The sequence below is a fragment of the Procambarus clarkii genome, chromosome 93 (assembly GCF_040958095.1).
Source record: "Procambarus clarkii isolate CNS0578487 chromosome 93, FALCON_Pclarkii_2.0, whole genome shotgun sequence".
Taxonomy (NCBI): domain Eukaryota; kingdom Metazoa; phylum Arthropoda; class Malacostraca; order Decapoda; family Cambaridae; genus Procambarus; species Procambarus clarkii.
This window is the reverse complement of record NC_091242.1, coordinates 4,240,899-4,258,509: the sequence shown is the minus strand read 5'-3', so window position 1 is coordinate 4,258,509 and position 17,611 is coordinate 4,240,899. Positions and strand designations below refer to the sequence as shown.

Genomic DNA, 17,611 nt, shown 5'->3' with positions numbered 1-17,611 from the left:
GTGTGGCGAGTTGAAGCCTCATGTGGCGTGTGGAAGCCTCACGTGACGTGTGGAAGCCTCACGTGGCGTGTGGAAGCCTCATGTGGCGTGTGGAAGCCTCATGTGGCGTGTGGAAGCCTCACATGGCGTGTGGAACCCTCACGTGGCGTGTGGAAGCCTCATGTGGCGTGTGGAAGCCTCACGCGGCGTGTGGAAGCCTCACGTGGCGTGTGGAAGCCTCATGTGGCGTGTAGAAGCCTCATGTGGCGTGTGGAAGCCTCATGTGGCGTGTAGAAGCCTCATGTGGCGTGTGGAAGCCTCACGTGGCGTGTGGAACCCTCACGTGGCGTGTGGAAGCCCTTGTGAAGCCCTGGGTTACAATAACCCGCCGTCCGCTCTCCTCCAACTCTAATTATGACTGCTCAAAGGGCGCTTAAAAATAGAAGCCAATGAATTAGCAAGTATGAGCGAGGATGTGAACTGGTGAGACGCTGACAAGTATACACGCCTGAAGCTTGGCGAGGGGAATATATCGGTTTATGACCTACACGAAGATTACGACCGCTCCAAGCAACAGCCTGTTGGACCAAGTTATCACAAGTCGGCCCTGGCCTGACGGGTTTGGGGAGGAGTAGAACTCACAAGACCCTCTAAAGGTATGTTCCAGATATGCTGCTTGTTGGCTAGTGGTTCATACATCAACCCGTTCTCGCACTTTCTTTAAGTCAATATTGACTTATTAAATAAGTGCATATGTTACATACTAATTTATTGTAAATATTTTAGTTTACCTTGAAAAGCTTCATAGAAAACACCGACCTTACCTAACCTTCTTAGTATGTTAAGATAAGCATCTTATTGCTTCGTAATTACAATTATTACTTAACCTATACCTATAATAGGTTAAGTAATAATTGTAATTACGAAGCAATAAGATGCATATCTTAACATACTAAGAAGGTTAGGTAAGGTCGGTGTTTTCTATGAAGCTTTTCAAGGTAAACTAAAATATTTACAATAAATTAGTATGTAACATATGCACTTATTTAATAAGTCAATATTGACTATAAGAAAGTGCGAGAACGGGTTGAATACTTTTGAAGCACTGATTATCCCGCCATTTAAAAACAGATCTACTGTGGCTGGACCCTCTGAAACCCAACCACTTGAGCTGGACGGTAGAGCGACGGTCTCGTTTTTTGCAGGTCGACGTTCAATCCCCCGACCGTCCATAAGTGGTTGGGTACCATTCCTTCCCTTCGGCCCATCCCAAATCCTTATCTTGATCCCTTCCAAGTGCTATATAATGATAATGGCTTGGCGCTTTCTCCCCTAGTTCCCTTCCCCTTTGCTCGAATCTATGGTACTTTCATGTACACATAGATTTCTCCTTATAGTTGCCCTTTATATGCCATTCTATTTGCTACTATTCATGTAAAACTTTGTGTCCATTTTATATATATTAGATCAATTTCATGTTTTTTACCAATTGTAATATTAAACACAAATCGAAACTGTCTTTATTTTCCGCTTGTTACAACTTGTAATAAAGTTGTTCCATCTTGGCTTAACGTGTTTATGACGTATTAGAACGTTGTTACAACTTGCTATATTGGTTGTTATAACTGGTTAGGAGGTGTTAAAACTTGTTCGAACGTTGTACCAACGTCGTAGTTTCGGTGTGTGTGTGGCGGGAATGCAGGAAAATTTGTTAATGGGTTGTTGTCGCAGCTGCTGATGCTTGTCTCCTCTGGCTTGGTGGTGCGTGTGTTCGTGAAGCCGCCAGGCAGAGAGTTCGATTCCATACTACGGCCCCCGTCGGAGACAGAAAGCCTGCACATAGATATATTGCCCAATCGCTTCTGTCCCGCCCGAGGAGTGAACCAACTGGTCCCTCAGTTGTTAGGCAATCATGAATAACAAATGAGTGTTTGCTTAATAAATCCTCAAAGAGCCAGCCATTACCCCTAAGGGCTGTTAGCTGTAATTACCAGTTATCTTGAGGTTATCTTGAGGTTATCTTGAGATGATTTCTGGGCTTAGCGCCCCCCAGGTAGCAGCCCGTAGCAGCTGTCCAACTCCCAGGCACCTATTTACTGCTAGGTAACAGGGGCATTAGGGGTGAAAGAAACATTTTGCCCATTTGTCTCCGCCTTCACCGGGGATCGAACCCGGAACCTCAGGACTACGAATCCGAAGCGTTGTCTACTCAGCTGTCAGACGCCCTTGAGCTGTCAGAGTGTCAGGCTGTCAGGGTTATCTTGAGGTTATCTTGAGATGATTTCGGGGCTTTAGTGTCCCCGCGGCCCGGTCCTCGACCAGGCCTCCACCCCCAGGAAGCAGCCCGTGACAGCTGACTAACACCCAGGTACCTATTTTACTGCTAGGTAACAGGGGGCATAGGGTGAAAGAAACTCTGCCCAGTGTTTCTCGCCGGCGCCTGGGATCGAACCCAGGACCACAGGATCACAAGTCCAGCGTGCTGTCCGCTCGGCCGACCGGGTGCTTGAACAACAATTGTATTTCTGGACTGAAAGGTATTGGTGGTATTTTATCCATCAAATTAGCTGCAACAGTGCTAATAGTAGCTGCAACAGTGCCAATAGTAGCTGCAACAGTGCCAATAGTAGCTGCAACAGTGCCAATAGTAGCTGCAACAGTGCCAATAGTAGCTGCAACAGTGCCAATAGTAGCTGCAACAGTGCCAACAGCAGCAGCTGCAACAGTGCCAACAGCAGCAGCTGCAACAGTGCCAACAGCAGCAGCTGCAACAGTGCCAACAGCAGCAGCTGCAACAGTGCCAACAGCAGCAGCTGCAACGGTGCCAACAGTAGCTGCAACAGTGCCAACAGCAGCAGCTGCAACAGTGCCAACAGCAGCAGCTGCAACAGTGCCAACAGCAGAAGCTGCAACAGTGCCAACAGCAGCAGCTGCAACAGTGCCAACAGCAGCAGCTGCAACAGTGCCAACAGCAGCAGCTGCAACAGTGCCAACAGCAGAAGCTGCAACAGTGCCAACAGCAGCAGCTGCAACAGTGCCAACAGCAGCAGCTGCAACAGTGCCAACAGCAGCAGCTGCAACAGTGCCAACAGCAGCAGCTGCAACAGTGCCAACAGCAGCAGCTGCAACAGTGCCAACAGCAGCAGCTGCAACGGTGCCAACAGTAGCTGCAACAGTGCCAATAGTAGCTGCAACAGTGCCAACAGCAGCAGCTGCAACAGTGCCAACAGCAGCAGCTGCAACAGTGCCAACAGCAGCAGCTGCAACAGTACTAACAGCAGAAGCTGCAACAGTGCCAACAGTAGCAGCAACAGTGCCAATAGCAGCTGCAACAGTGCCAGCAGCAGCTGCAACAGTACTAACAGCAGAAGCTGTAACAGTGCCAACAGTAGCTGCAACAGTGCTAACAGCAGAAGCTGTAACAGTGCCAACAGCAGCTGCAACAGTACTAACAGCAGAAGCTGTAACAGTGCCAACAGCAGCTGCAACAGTACTAACAGCAGAAGCTGTAACAGTGCCAACAGTAGCTGCAACAGTGCTAACAGCAGAAGCTGTAACAGTGCCAACAGTAGCTGCAACAGTACTAACAGCAGAAGCTGTAACAGTGCCAACAGTAGCTGCAACAGTACTAACAGCAGAAGCTGTAACAGTGCCAACAGTAGCTGCAACAGTACTAACAGCAGAAGCTGTAACAGTGCCAACAGTAGCTGCAACAGTGCTAACAGCAGAAGCTGTAACAGTGCCAACAGTAGCTGCAACAGTACTAACAGCAGAAGCTGTAACAGTGCCAACAGTAGCTGCAACAGTACTAACAGCAGAAGCTGTAACAGTGCCAACAGTAGCTGCAACAGTGCTAACAGCAGAAGCTGTAACAGTGCCAACAGTAGCTGCAACAGTGCTAACAGCAGTAGCTGTAACAGTGCCAACAGTAGCTGCAACAGTGCTAACAGCAGAAGCTGTAACAGTGCCAACAGTAGCTGCAACAGTGCTAACAGCAGAAGCTGTAACAGTGCCAACAGTAGCTGCAACAGTACTAACAGCAGAAGCTGTAACAGTGCCAACAGGTTCTGTAACAGTGCCAACAGTAGCAGCAACAGTGCCAACAGTAGCAGCAGCAACAGTGCCAACAGCAGAAGGTTCAACAGTGTAGCTCCCTCGACCTGTTCACTAGGGGTCCAAAGTAAGCTTCCTCAATAGTCAACCCACCGAGCCAACAACAACACCCGAACGAACCACGATCAATAAATGGCATCATAAGAGCCCTTTTGCGACCACGTCAGATATAAATGGCTATCTTATCTCTTCCTTCCAAGGCCTTTGCGGGACACCGACAACCTAACTGATCAACGTGAATCAGAGAGCTGCTGATAGGAAATAACGGTTCTATATTTTGATTAGTTTCCTTCGGAGTGCCAAAGGGGGCGCTGTCGTTGTTTCTCCTTGTTTGAGTGTGTTGTTTGTGTGTGTGTGTTGTTTGAGTGTGTTCTTGTTTGAGTGTGTTCTTGTTTGTGTGTGCTGTTGTTTGAGTGTGTTCTTGTTTGTGTGTGTTCTTGTTTGAGTGTGTTCTTGTTTGAGTGTGTTCTTGTTTGAGTGTGTTCTTGTTTGAGTGTGTTGTTGTTTGAGTGTGTTCTTGTTTGAGTGTGTTGTTGTTTGAGTGTGTTCTTGTTTGAGTGTGTTCTTGTTTGAGTGTGTTCTTGTTTGAGTGTGTTCTTGTTTGTGTGTGTTCTTGTTTGAGTGTGTTCTTGTTTGTGTGTGTTCTTGTTTGAGTGTGTTCTTGTTTGAGTGTGTTCTTGTTTGAGTGTGTTCTTGTTTGAGTGTGTTGTTGCTGCTGGGGGGTAGGATATTATACATGCCACTGCCCTGGCCACTTGTGTTCCAGAGATATAGAGTATAATCTGTGGAGGCTGTTAGGAGGGAGAGAGAGAGGAAGATGGTGAGAGAGAGAGAGAGAGAGAGAGGGAGGTAGAGGAGAGGGGGAAGAGAGAGAGGGAGAGACGGAGGAGCTACACTACTAGAGAGCATAGTGTTGGGACCACCTGGCAGTAACGTGGACAAGAAGGGGAGATGTTAGTGGAATTGGGAATTGGGAGCTACAGGAGCAAATGGTGAGTGTGTGTGTGTGTGTGTGTGTGTGTGTGTGTGTGTGTGTGTGTGTGTGTGTGTGTGTGTGTGTGTGTGTGTGTGTGTGTGTGTGTGTGTGTGTGTGTATTCACCTATTTGTGCTTGCGGGGGGTTGAGCTTTGGCTCTTTGGTCTCTTTGGTCTCTTTGGTCTCTTTGGTGTGTGTGTGTGTGTGTGTGTGTGTGTGTGTGTGTGTGTGTGTGTGTGTGTGTGTGTGTGTGTGTGTGTGTGTGTGTGTTTAGTATTCACTCTCCTACAATTGCTAAAATCCTCCAAGCAACAAATAATGTTAATAGATACTTTTTACGATCTTAACAGATAGTTTGAATAGTCGTAAGAAATAATAAATGTATCTTTGACAGATATTCTGATCTTGCAACACTGACCTCTGACCCTGCAATACTGACCTCTGACTGCAACACTGACCTCTGACCCTGTAACACTGACCTCTGACTGCAACACTGACCTCTGACCCTGTAACACTGACTGCAACACTGACCTCTGACCCTGTAACACTGACTGCAACACTGACCTCTGACTGTAACACTGACTGCAACACTGACCTCTGACCCTGTAACACTGGCTGCAACACTGATCTCTGACTGTAACACTGACCTCTGACCCTGTAACACTGACCTCTGACCCTGTAACACTGACTGCAACATTGACCTCTGACCCTGTAACACTGACTGCAACACTGACCTCTGACCCTGTAACACTGACTGCAACACTGATCTCTGACTGTAACACTGACCTCTGACCCTGTAACACTGACCTCTGACCCTGTAACACTGACCTCTGACCCTGTAACACTGACCTCTGACCCTGTAACACTGACTGCAACACTGACCTCTGACTGTAACACTGACCTCTGACCCTGCAACACTCACCTCTGACTGGCATCCAATCACAGATGTCACTCACCTCTCCATGGTGATTTAGACAGTGTATTTACTATCTGTGCCTGCAGGATCGAGGTCTTAGCTCTTGGACCCCGCCTTTCTAACCGTCGGTTGTCGGTACTGACTACCGACCTATCATGCTTCTCCCCCTACATCGTTTCCCCCATTTTATTCTCATCCCCTATTCCTTAATCATTCTAATTCCCTTCTCTACTGTTCTCCTTCTATTGCTACTACTATTTCGTAGGTTCATTCATCTTATCCTACATATCTTCCCACTCTTTGTATCCTATTACCCAACCCTAGAACACGTTCCGCTAATCACTTTACATCCAGGTCCTTAATTATTGCTGGGAACACAGGGTCGAACTTTGTCCAGGACTTGAACTCAGGTGTTCTAGCTGGCAGTGCGAGAGTGATAGCCACTACGTAAGAGGCTGATAGGCACAGCAGCACAGGCTACAGGTTCACACGCTTGTTATCATCGTTATCCTGCTGCTATCCTTTGTGCCAGGGTTGTTGGTCTCGAGTAGTTATGGTAGCAGAGAGAGGTGCTTCCTGGTTCTATATAACCACAACTGAACTGTAATTCTATCCAGTTCAAGTTCCACAGTCACGCACAGCGCCGCTCCTGTGCCAGGTAAGTACACTACGGGCTCACCATAGCCTGTTCTACTTGCCCCGCTCCTGTGCCAGGTAAGTTACGGGCTCACCATAGCCCGTGCTACTTGGAACTTGTTCCAAGTAGCTGAATCTATAACAACAACATGTAATTCTCTATCTTCTTGTCCTGCTAAGTCTTCTCATTCTTCCTTCTCTCTCTCTCTCTCTCTCTCTCTCTCTCTCTCTCTCTCTCTCTCTCTGTTCCAATTTCTCCCAGCGTCTACCCCCTTCCATCCCTCCCACCACAAGAATAGTGAGCCCCAGTCAGCGGTAAAAGCAATTCTCCAATTCCTTCTCCCTCTCCTCTGTGTTCACTGTTCGCCTTTAAGGTAGGAGAGGCAGGAGGGAGAGAGGAGGAGGAGTTTCCAGGCGGTTGCAACCCCGTATAGCGTAGGTTAATGTTCTTGAAGTTCTCAGTGAACTAAGATGCTTCGAGTTCCACCAACTGCTCCCTTGTGATGCTCCGGGATACTTGTGGCTCCGGAACCATGTGTAACCGCATATACCTTCGCCCTCAAGTGCTGTGTTACTTGTTGAAAATTACAGGCCCGCTACTTTTTCCAAGCGAGCCAGACATTCTGTTCCGTATTTCCTTTTGAACTCAACAATGCTTGTAATTTAAGGCTTACGTAAGCCTTAAATTACACTGTTGCATGAACACATAAGGACACATGCAACAGTGTAATTTAAGGCTTAAGTAAGCCTTAAATTACACTGTTGCATGAACACATAAGGACACACGCAACAGTGTAATTTAAGGCTTACGTAAGCCTTAAATTACACTGTTGCATGAACACATAAGGACACACGCAACAGTGTAATTTAAGGCTTACGTAAGCCTTAAATTACACTGTTGCATGAACACATAAGGACACACGCAACAGTGTAATTTAAGGCTTACGTAAGCCTTAAATTACACTGTTGCATGAACACATAAGGACACACGCAACAGTGTAATTTAAGGCTTACGTAAGCCTTAAATTACACTGTTGCATGAACACATAAGGACACACGCAACAGTGTAGCGCTCTGTGCTAGACGGTAATAAAGAGCTACATTGAATGAGGAGAAAAACGACGAATAACAATAGATGTAAATATAAATACGCTCATAATCTCCCATTTTCTCCTACTTGCTAAGCCCACGTTCCCTTTCTCTCCTTCTCTCCCATCACCCACGCTCTCCTCTCCCATTATCTCCTCTCCCATTACCCACGGCTCGCCCTGACAGAGTGGAGGACACTACTCCCTTACACACCTGTCTACCCTGTTCTTTACTTTGGCTAATTAAACCTCCGCCGTCTCTCTCTCCATCCTCGCTACATTGTTCCCTTAAGTTGCTCCTTACTCCTCCTTGAAGGGGGGAGGGATAAGGATGCTTATCCTGATCCCTTCCAAGTGCTATACAATCGTAATGGCTTGGTGCTTTCTGCTGATAGTTCCATTCCTCCCGGGGCAGGGTGTAAGGGGGGGGAGGGTGTAAGGGGGGGGTGTAAGGGGGGGGTGTAAGGGGGAGGAGAGTGTGTAGGGGGGAGAGAGTGTGAAATACACACAATAAAACACAGGAAATCCAATCATCACCAAACTGGTGGAGTTTAGTGGTTATTGCCGTGTGGTATCTGTCAACCAGGCTCCCAGCTACCACAAAGAGGGCCACCAACCAGGCTATCATCCTAATCTATTCCCTCATCAACCAACCACCATCACCACAAACGAGCGAGGCAACATAGAATGCTTAAAGACACATCGAAAGCATTTCCTAAAGTCAGCAACATCGATTTCAAACACACAATGCTCCCAAAGAGCTCCACTACTCCACTAGGCCTACGTAGTCCCACGTCGTAACAGCCTGGGTCAGAATTGGGCACCACGCGGGAGAGAAGATCGTATTGAGAAAGTAATGTCCCGCAAGGAAGCCGCCTGTCACACTCCCCCAATATATATGTACAGCTCGGCTGTTCCCAACCGCCTCGATTTTGACGTTTCATGTCTGCCTCGATAGGTTAGGACAGGTTGCTTGCTTTCACACGTTTCTGGTAAAGCAAAAGACCAAGAATACACCGTGGGTGAACTTAGGCAGATTCTCATTGAATTTTCAATAAGAATCAGTTCTCATTTATTCAACAGTTTACCACCAACGAAACTTCCCAATCATATGTTATGGTTATAAATAGCCTCCTGCTGCTAGTTTCCTTAGTGTGTGTGCGCACGCGCGTGTGTGTATGTGTGTGCATGCGCGCTTATGAGCGAGTATGCGCATGTAAATATTGACGGATATCTGTGTCTCTACTTAATATACAAACAAAAAATAAACTGCAGAAGGGGCCATATGTATTCCCAACTATGTATATCCACCCAACTATGTATATCCACCCAACTATGTATATCCACCCAACTATGTATATCCACCCAACTATGTATATCCACCCAACTATGTATATCCACCCAACTATGTATATAACACAACATGTCTAACAACGCCTCCAGCAATTGAGGTACTAATGCCTTAAGATACATATAGTTGCAACATACCAGCCGGGCTGCTCAGAGGAAAGAAGACAATGGTTGCAATTTAGGTTGAGCGGGCGAGAGAGTGTTCCCATTGGTCACCTCCCGGGCGGGGGAGTGTTCCCATTGGTCACCTCCCGGGCGGGGGGAGTGTTCCCATTGGTCACCTCCCGGGCGGGGGAGTGTTCCCATTGGTCACCTCCCGGGCGGGGGGAGTGTTCCCATTGGTCACCTCCCGGGCGGGAAAGTGACCAATGGAGTGGAGTGGAGAGTGGAGGTAAGGAGGAAGGTAGAGAAGGAGAAAGGAAGAGAGGAAGGACGGTAGTAGGAAGAGAGAGGGATAGAGGGAGGGAAGGTGGGATGGTATATAGGTAGAATGAAAGGTAGGTGAGGAAGGGTAGAAGGATAGGGAAGGAGGGAGGTAAGGATAGAGAAGGAGGGAGGGAAGGATAGGGAGGGAGGGAGAGAAGGATAGGGAGGGAGGGAAAGAAGGATAGGGAGGGAGGGAAGGATAGAGAGGAAGGGAGGGAAGGATAGAGAGGGAGGGAGGGAAGGATAGAGAAGGAGGGAGGGAAGGATAGGGAGGGAGGGAGGGAAGGATAGGGAGGGAAGGGGAATAAATCAACATTACATTAAAACTTCCTCTTTAGATACTCACATCGAAGCCATTTAAAAGCTATCGGATAACGGTATCATTATATATTTCAAACTCAATTTAAACTACTTGAAACTACCAACCCAAAAAAAAAAATTAAAAACTTTTCCGTTCCAGCCTCCGTCACGTCTTTCTCGGAGTCCACAACGCCCAGAGACAAAATTAAAGAATGACGGTAAATTGAATTCCTTAAAAAAAATTATAAAAACATAGCATGGGAAAACAGGGGTGGGAGGAGGTGGGGGGGGGGGGGGTTTCAGGTGTGTAAAGGTAGCCAGGACTACGTGCTACTCTCAGCAGTTTCAGGTATGTAATCTGTGTAGAGGGAGCCGGGTTCAGGAGCTACACTCAACTTTCATAACCCGGGAAATATATATATATATATATATATATATATATATATATATATATATATATATATATATATATATATATATATATATATATATATATATATATATATATATTGTGACGATAATCTCCTTCAAGAGATTGAGCCTGCTCTTCCCTCCATAATTACGTCTTCACAATTATATAAAAAGACTATGGAAGAAATGTCCAACAACGACAACAACACCAGCAAGGCTTGCCAGGGTGAGCAAAACGTATGCAGCCAGCCACCTGTTCGAACTCCAACCACCAAACTACCCGTTGATCGCTACGGCTCCGCTGATTGGTCGCCGGTCTGGCTGCACCTGCACTCGGCCCCCCATACTACCTGATGTCTGGGGTCGCCCCAACATCAGTCCTCAGAATGTTCAGTGCTTTCGTGGCCAGCACTCCTCCCAGCTAGACGTTAGCGTGTACTGAGAGAGGTGGTGGCTTTAAGCCAATATTCCAGCACCTCCCATTTACTGTTGTATTGCACTTCTTGTTATTTTGCCTTAACGTAACTTTTCATTGTGTCATTTAAGTATTCTTATTATTTTGATTGATTTTATTATAAGAATTTGTTTGTGCATTATTTTCATGTTTTGATTTATTTAACGTAATTAAAATTTCATTGTTAAAGTTTACTTGTGTTTTGTGTGTCTTCTCCTTACCTTACCACAGACGAAGTTCCAGTTTTTCTATTTTTTTTTATAACTATGTGACGAGGCCATACCCCTAGCCTTAAACAGCCGAACACCAACGCGTTACCGTCACAATATATATATATATATATATATATATATATATATATATATATATATATATATATATATATATATATATATATATATATATGGCCGAGAATAATATTAAATCATGGAATATAACAGTACAGGTGGGCAGGTGTTCTTAGTGTGGGGGGGGGGGAAGGGGAGAGGGGGGTAGTTACGTGCTGAGAGGTAGTGATACTAGTCTATCAACATGCAAACCTCTGCTATCATTAGAGTCTATTGCAGCGCGAGCTGGCAACAGTGTAATCTCTCTCTCTCTCTCTCTCTCTCTCTCTCTCTCTCTCTCTCTCTCTCTCTCTCTCTCCCCTCTTCCTCCCTCTCCATTATCTCTTTGAAGTTCACCTCTACCTTTCATTAGGTTCTACATGTTGACCAGACCACACACTTGAAAGTGAAGGGACGACGACGACGTTTCGGTCCATCCTGGACCATTCTCAAGTCTATTTCAGCCACGTTATTGTGACTCCTCGTCTCTGTATGTGTGGCTATGAAATTGGTTCGAGTCTGTAAGTATCCAGAACAGTATATAATCAGCTTCAAGTATGTGGCAGAGTCTAATACTGGAGACAAGGTTATTGCAAAGACACTTGTCGTTTAGTAAAAATTAACATTTATTCACAAAAACGTAATAATAATAATACAAGGCACAACAGTTTAACGTTACGTTAAGTCCAACGTTACGTTAAGTTTAACGTTACGTTAAGTTTAACGTTACGTTAAGTTCAACGTACCACTATATAACACTAAGCACTCAGTATACTCGAACTAATCTGAACAGCAAATGCCAGATTCACAAATCAGTTACGCAAGTACTTATGAACGTGTACATCTTTCCTCAATCATTGACGGCTTTGTTTTAATTTATTAAACAGTTTACAAGCATGAAAACTTCCCAAACAACTGTTGTTATTGTTATAAACAGCCTCCTGGTGCTTCGGAGCTCATTAACTGTTTAATAATTGTAAACAAAGCCGCCAAAGATTCAAAAAAGCTGGGCAGGTTCGTAAGTGCTTGCGTAACTGCTTCGTGAATCTGGCCCCTGATCACTCGGACACAAGTTAGTTCACCAACTGTGGTAAAACAATTTAAATAACAACAACAAAGACACAACAGACAGGTCTGTCACAAAGACAGTCTTCTGTGCCCGAAGTTATTTGCTTTAAGGCTCGTCTCTAGATGGCAGTCAAGACAATCGCTTAAGTTACAGCACTAAGACAAAACACAAAACAATTGGCCTAATCAATTTCAATCAAAACAAACCATTTAATGATTTACGTTAATTCAAGATAATTAGTGATGGTTATTATCGAAGTTAATTACTATCATCTGGACAGTTCATCAAAAGCAGGTAATTTACGTTAATCAAGATTTGTCAACACAATCAAGCAATCAAACATTGCTTATCGAAGGTGATTACTCTAACCCAAGGTAATTAGCAATCAGTGAGTAATCGCACTAATTACTGTCACACTGACAGTTAATTAACTCACAATGAATGACGTTAACACTAAATGGATCACTTAAGACAGCTTAACAACCAAGAATTAGTCGAAAAGTTACTAATTACCTTACACTTCACTAATGACGTTAATTAGGGACTCTAATTACGCTCACTCTCAAAATATTAATTCACAAATTAACACACAATCGGGTCACGGAGACCAACAAAACACAATAGCAATACAGTGCTAAACGTCAACACTTAATAGCACACCACACAATACTATCACCTTAATAAATGATCTCAATAACCACACAGAGACCCGCAACTACAGGTGAAATAAACAGGGTAATCACCCACTTACTTTACAAACAGGTTTTCCTCCTCGAACGAGAAAGAAAAGAGGACATACCCGGATATGTTATACACAGTGGCGGGATGTATTCAATCCCAGAATTACAATACACACAATTTAGTATAAATCACAATAATATGTTTTAAAGTGTAAAAAGTGTAAAATGCACACACACACACACTGGTTAACCTACAGTAATCATACAGATATACTGTGCTATACTATTGCTCATGGATCAATACACTACAGTTCAGTTGCTCTGCAGGTGACTATGTAAGGAGTTTTTCTTCTATGTATAACTATATATATATATATATATATATATATATATATGCGGAAAATCCACAGAGAAATATGAAATGAGGTGAACGTTTCGGCTTTGTTAAAGCCTTTGTCAAACACCAGACTGACTAAGGAGAAGGGAGAAGGGGGGAAGATATATAGGCCGACACCTGACCACCCCTTGGGATGGGGTGGTCAGGTGTCGGCCTATATATCTTCCCCCCTTCTCCCTTCTCCTTAGTCAGTCTGGTGTTTGACAAAGGCTTTAACAAAGCCGAAACGTTCACCTCATTTCATATTTCTCTGTGGATTTTCCGCATAAAATGATCAGTGTTTTGTGATCGTCAATTGCATATATATATATATATATATATATATATATATATATATATATATATATATATATATATATATATATATATATATATATATATATATATATATATATATATATATTATATATATATATATATATGCACGTCGTTGCGGTACCGGATTCTGAAAGACGGAATTGCGTAGACTTGATTGACATATACTGGGCTTAATCAAATGGCGTTCAGACAAGAATTTCCGTAACTTTGGGCGAAGTTATGGTGTAAGCGTCTTCATAGATCATAAGCCACTTTCAGAATGCTGGACCAGGGTGGGAAACCGGCCTGCCTCGACACTCTTGTTTGTGGAGGTGACCAATCAGCGAACGGCATCACGGAGGCCCATTTGCTGTAGCTTCCAATAAGCTCTTGACCCTCAGTCACGTGACTCCCGTGACGTCACGGCCTATGTTTATATAAGCGGAGGGAAAATAAAAGTATATAAGATGTGTATACTTTATGTTTGTATGGTGTCTGTTAGGCCACAAAGTGCAAGTATTGCTTGATACAGGAGGTTGAGTATATATACGCCATTCTGGAGGAAACTGTCCATGTTTAGCAGGATTGTACTCCATATTCGACTCCAGAAGTCAGCAAAGTCCTTGAGTTGACCGGTGTCTGGGCACTTGACCAACCACTGGTGCACGAGACTCAGCCCCTCACACACACGAAGGAAGGTCCTGTCACACACCCTCATCATCTTCTCATTCTTCAATATCCTGGGTGCATCTTTGTACGTCATTCTGAACCATTTAATATTTTCCTCACTCGGGAACGTTTGTATTTTATGTAAATCTTGCATCGAAAACCATGAAGAAAATAAATCATGCGGGATACCCAGGAACTCGTAACAACTCTTTAGACCAGATTCAGATGAACTGTGAGGGACTACAGACTGATACACCATAAGTGCACAAAAAAATGGGAAAGTGGATATCGCTAAAGCACGAAAAGCATCCAAAAACATATCGCGATATCGTTCTGTTCCTCTCCACACCATAGTGCTGTACGGCGAATCCCGTATTGAGGTCAAGCAATCCGTAAATGCAATCACATAAATTTTTCCGATACGTATAACTGCATATAAAACCATCCTTGGTACTCGTTTACAGCTCTTTAGAACAATCACCAGCACCGGCACGACGAAATACAGGAGGAGGTCCATGAGGAAGGCTGTGCCGAAGATGATCACTTCGAAGCTGACCAAGGTCCTCCAGTAGACCAGGACTATCCAGCAGACGGCGTCCCCGTCTAGCACGAGCTGCGACAGGCAGAACACTATTACGGTGATCAGGTGGATCTCCAGCAGGAACCGCTCGCATGCCTTCTTCGCCTGCCTCAACGTCCGCTTCATGCAATTGAACTTGAACCAGAGCTTGCGGCTCGTGGCCACGGAGAACAGGTAGGTAAGGGCGTGGAGGAGCGCAGTCGCAATGAGATACATGGTGGCTCTTCTCTTGCTGACTGCTTGTCAACCTGCTGACTGCTCTTCAACCTGCTGACTGACTGCTCTTCAATCTGCTGACTGCTCTTCAACCTGCTGACTGCTTGTCAACCTGCTGACTGCTCTTCAACCTGCTGACTGCTCTTCAACCTGCTGACTGCTCTTCAACCTGCTGACTGCTCTTCAACCTCCTGACTGCTTGTCAACCTGCTGACTGCTTGTCAACCTGCTGACTGCTCTTCAACCTGCTGACTGCTCTTCAACCTGCTGACTGCTCTTCAACCTGCTGACTGCTTGTCAACCTGCTGACTGCTCTTCAACCTGCTGACTGCTCTACTAAGTGCACCACCTCACCCCGTTGTTAAGGATGACCGATAAGATGCTCCTCCTGCAATTGCATTTCATGTGAAAATCTCATCAAATTTATCAAGAGGCAAAACCATCTCTCTTTATAATTTCCATCCACTCTTATTATCTCTCATTCTGTCTCCCTCTCCACAGTATCGTAGGTAATAACATTCATTCATTCATTTGGATCTCTGGGGATTGAACTCGGAACCATTGACAAACGGGAATAATGGTAAATACAATGTTGTTTTAGATTCAGCTACTCGGAATAAAATTTCCATGTAGCACAGGCTATAGTGATCCCGTAAAGTAAATACAAGGCATACTGGGGTTATGTATCACTATGAATTCAACACTTCAACGTGAACCTATCCTATCACATATTTGTATCTGCCCCACTCTGTTAGATCCCTTTAATATCTTGTACGTCGTTATCATGTCCGCTCTTGATTCGAATTTCCTCCAATGTGGCGATGTTGAGCTCGCCAAGTCTTTCACCGGGACTCTCGTCAGGGTAAATTCCAGGCAAGTATCATCGTGGCTTCTACTGATTCCCTCCCGCAGCTCTGTACTTTCTCGTCAGCGCTGCAAAATCAAGAGCTGGTGTTACGTAGGTTGTATATTGTACTCTGAAGGCCTCTTTTGAGGTTCCTGGAGGCTTCCTCTCTGATTACCTGTTTGCTACATAGTGTAGATGCTATTTTGATCATGTGTTCCTCACTAGACATGTTTGGTTTGTGTGTGTGAGTGCGTGTGCGTGCGTGTGCGTGTGTGGACACGCATTTACACATAAACTGTATGTGGATATAAGCAATATTCTCCACACGTAACCTGATAAGCACTGATAACCCCCCTTACACACACACACACACACACACACACACACACACACACACACACACACACACACACACACACACGCGTATAAGCACCACAATTCCTTATCCTCCAAGATTTGACTTCATGGACCAAGTGACAACTTTTCATACACTACCCTGTATCTCGCATGGTGTGAAATCACCTAGTTGTGCTTGCAGGGGGTTGAGCTCTGGCTCTTTGGTCCCGCCTCTCAAACCGTCAATCAACTGATGTACAGATTCCTGAGCCTACTGGGCTCTACCATATCTACATTTGAAACTGTGTATGGAGTCAGCCTCCACCACATCACTGCCTAATGCATTCCATCTGTTAACTACTCTGACACTGAAAAGGTTCTTTCTAATGTCCCTGTGGTTCATGTGGGTACTCAGTCTCCACCTGTGTGCGTGTGTGGTGTGCTGAAAGATAGATGGTTGTTGCAGGAGGAGGGAGGTTAAGGCAGTGGATGAGTCTTGAGAGGCAGTGCTGAAGAGGAAGAGATCTGGAGAGGACTGCTCCCCTAAGAGGGTAAATTCTAACAAGAAGAGAGAGAGCGGCGGGACACAAGCGGTCCTGACCCCCACATACATTATACTGCCAAACACGTTACATACGTCTATACTTATTGCCTTACGGAGGCAACACAGGGGGCCCAGAGTGTCGTACTTGGGGACTACCAGACGTACGAGCAACAAATTGCCATGCCAGTATACCACTGAACAGGCGAACCCAAACTGTCCCTACTGCCAGAAGACGTTGTTTCCAACATCTTCGACATTCATCTGTGTATTTAGCTTCTATTAATATTAATTCTGCTATTACAACATTGTTTCACTGTCTAGTAAATATACCTTGGGTGCCTAAATATCATGTCACCCTTCATCTTGCAGTGCAATGACGTTCACTTCCCAAAGAACTTCCTAACAGCTCAGTCTCCTCATATCTTTTCTTGTCTAGGTTTGTGTTTATTCACGTAGGGGTTCCATGCCGGGGCGGCATACTCAGGTGTATGGAGCGTTGAGAAGGCTTCTTTGCCCAAGTTCCTGAAGGCTTTTCGGGCTCTCAGCAGTGTGGTATATGATGCTGAGGTTACCCAGCACATGTGGTCCAGTGGTGTTAGATCAGCTGACACAGGGGGGGGGGGACTTGCTGCTTGGGTAACAGCTTCTCCATATCAACCTACCCTGGCTTTGCGCCCTGGAGAGGCCACTTCAGAAGACTTTTGAGTGTGTCTAGTTCATTTTATAACACATTAAAGTCTTCTTATTATCTCATTCTTCTATTTAAAGTCGTCGGTAAACACATGAAAAAGCTGTTTCGCACACGTCAGATTCCTGAAGTACATTACGAACAGAACGTGGCTCCTAGTGCTGTGTCTTGTGATACTTAGCATAACACCTCGCACTGTGACCCTTTGTTTCTTTTCAGCGAGTCACTCCTTCGGCTAATTTTCCACTCTTCAAGATACACCAACCTGTCATAGGAGTTTCCTGTGAGGTATATTATCTTAAGCTATTTGACAT

The 17,611-nt window shown here is 45.0% G+C and overlaps 2 protein-coding genes across 3 annotated transcripts in view; both read right to left on the bottom strand.

Moving 5' to 3' along the window:
- The window catches only part of LOC123746880 (probable G-protein coupled receptor 21), a 132,148-nt gene that overhangs the window by 33,300 nt on the left and 81,237 nt on the right, over positions 1 to 17,611 (bottom strand). The window lies entirely within an intron of this gene.
- On the bottom strand, positions 2,446 to 7,872 carry LOC138359808 (pneumococcal serine-rich repeat protein-like). The gene is made up of 2 exons (XM_069319513.1): positions 7,797 to 7,872; positions 2,446 to 4,139 (listed from the first exon to the last, which is right to left on the bottom strand). Exons 1-2 carry the CDS (start codon positions 7,870 to 7,872, stop codon positions 2,446 to 2,448), a joined length of 1,770 nt encoding a protein of 589 aa, XP_069175614.1.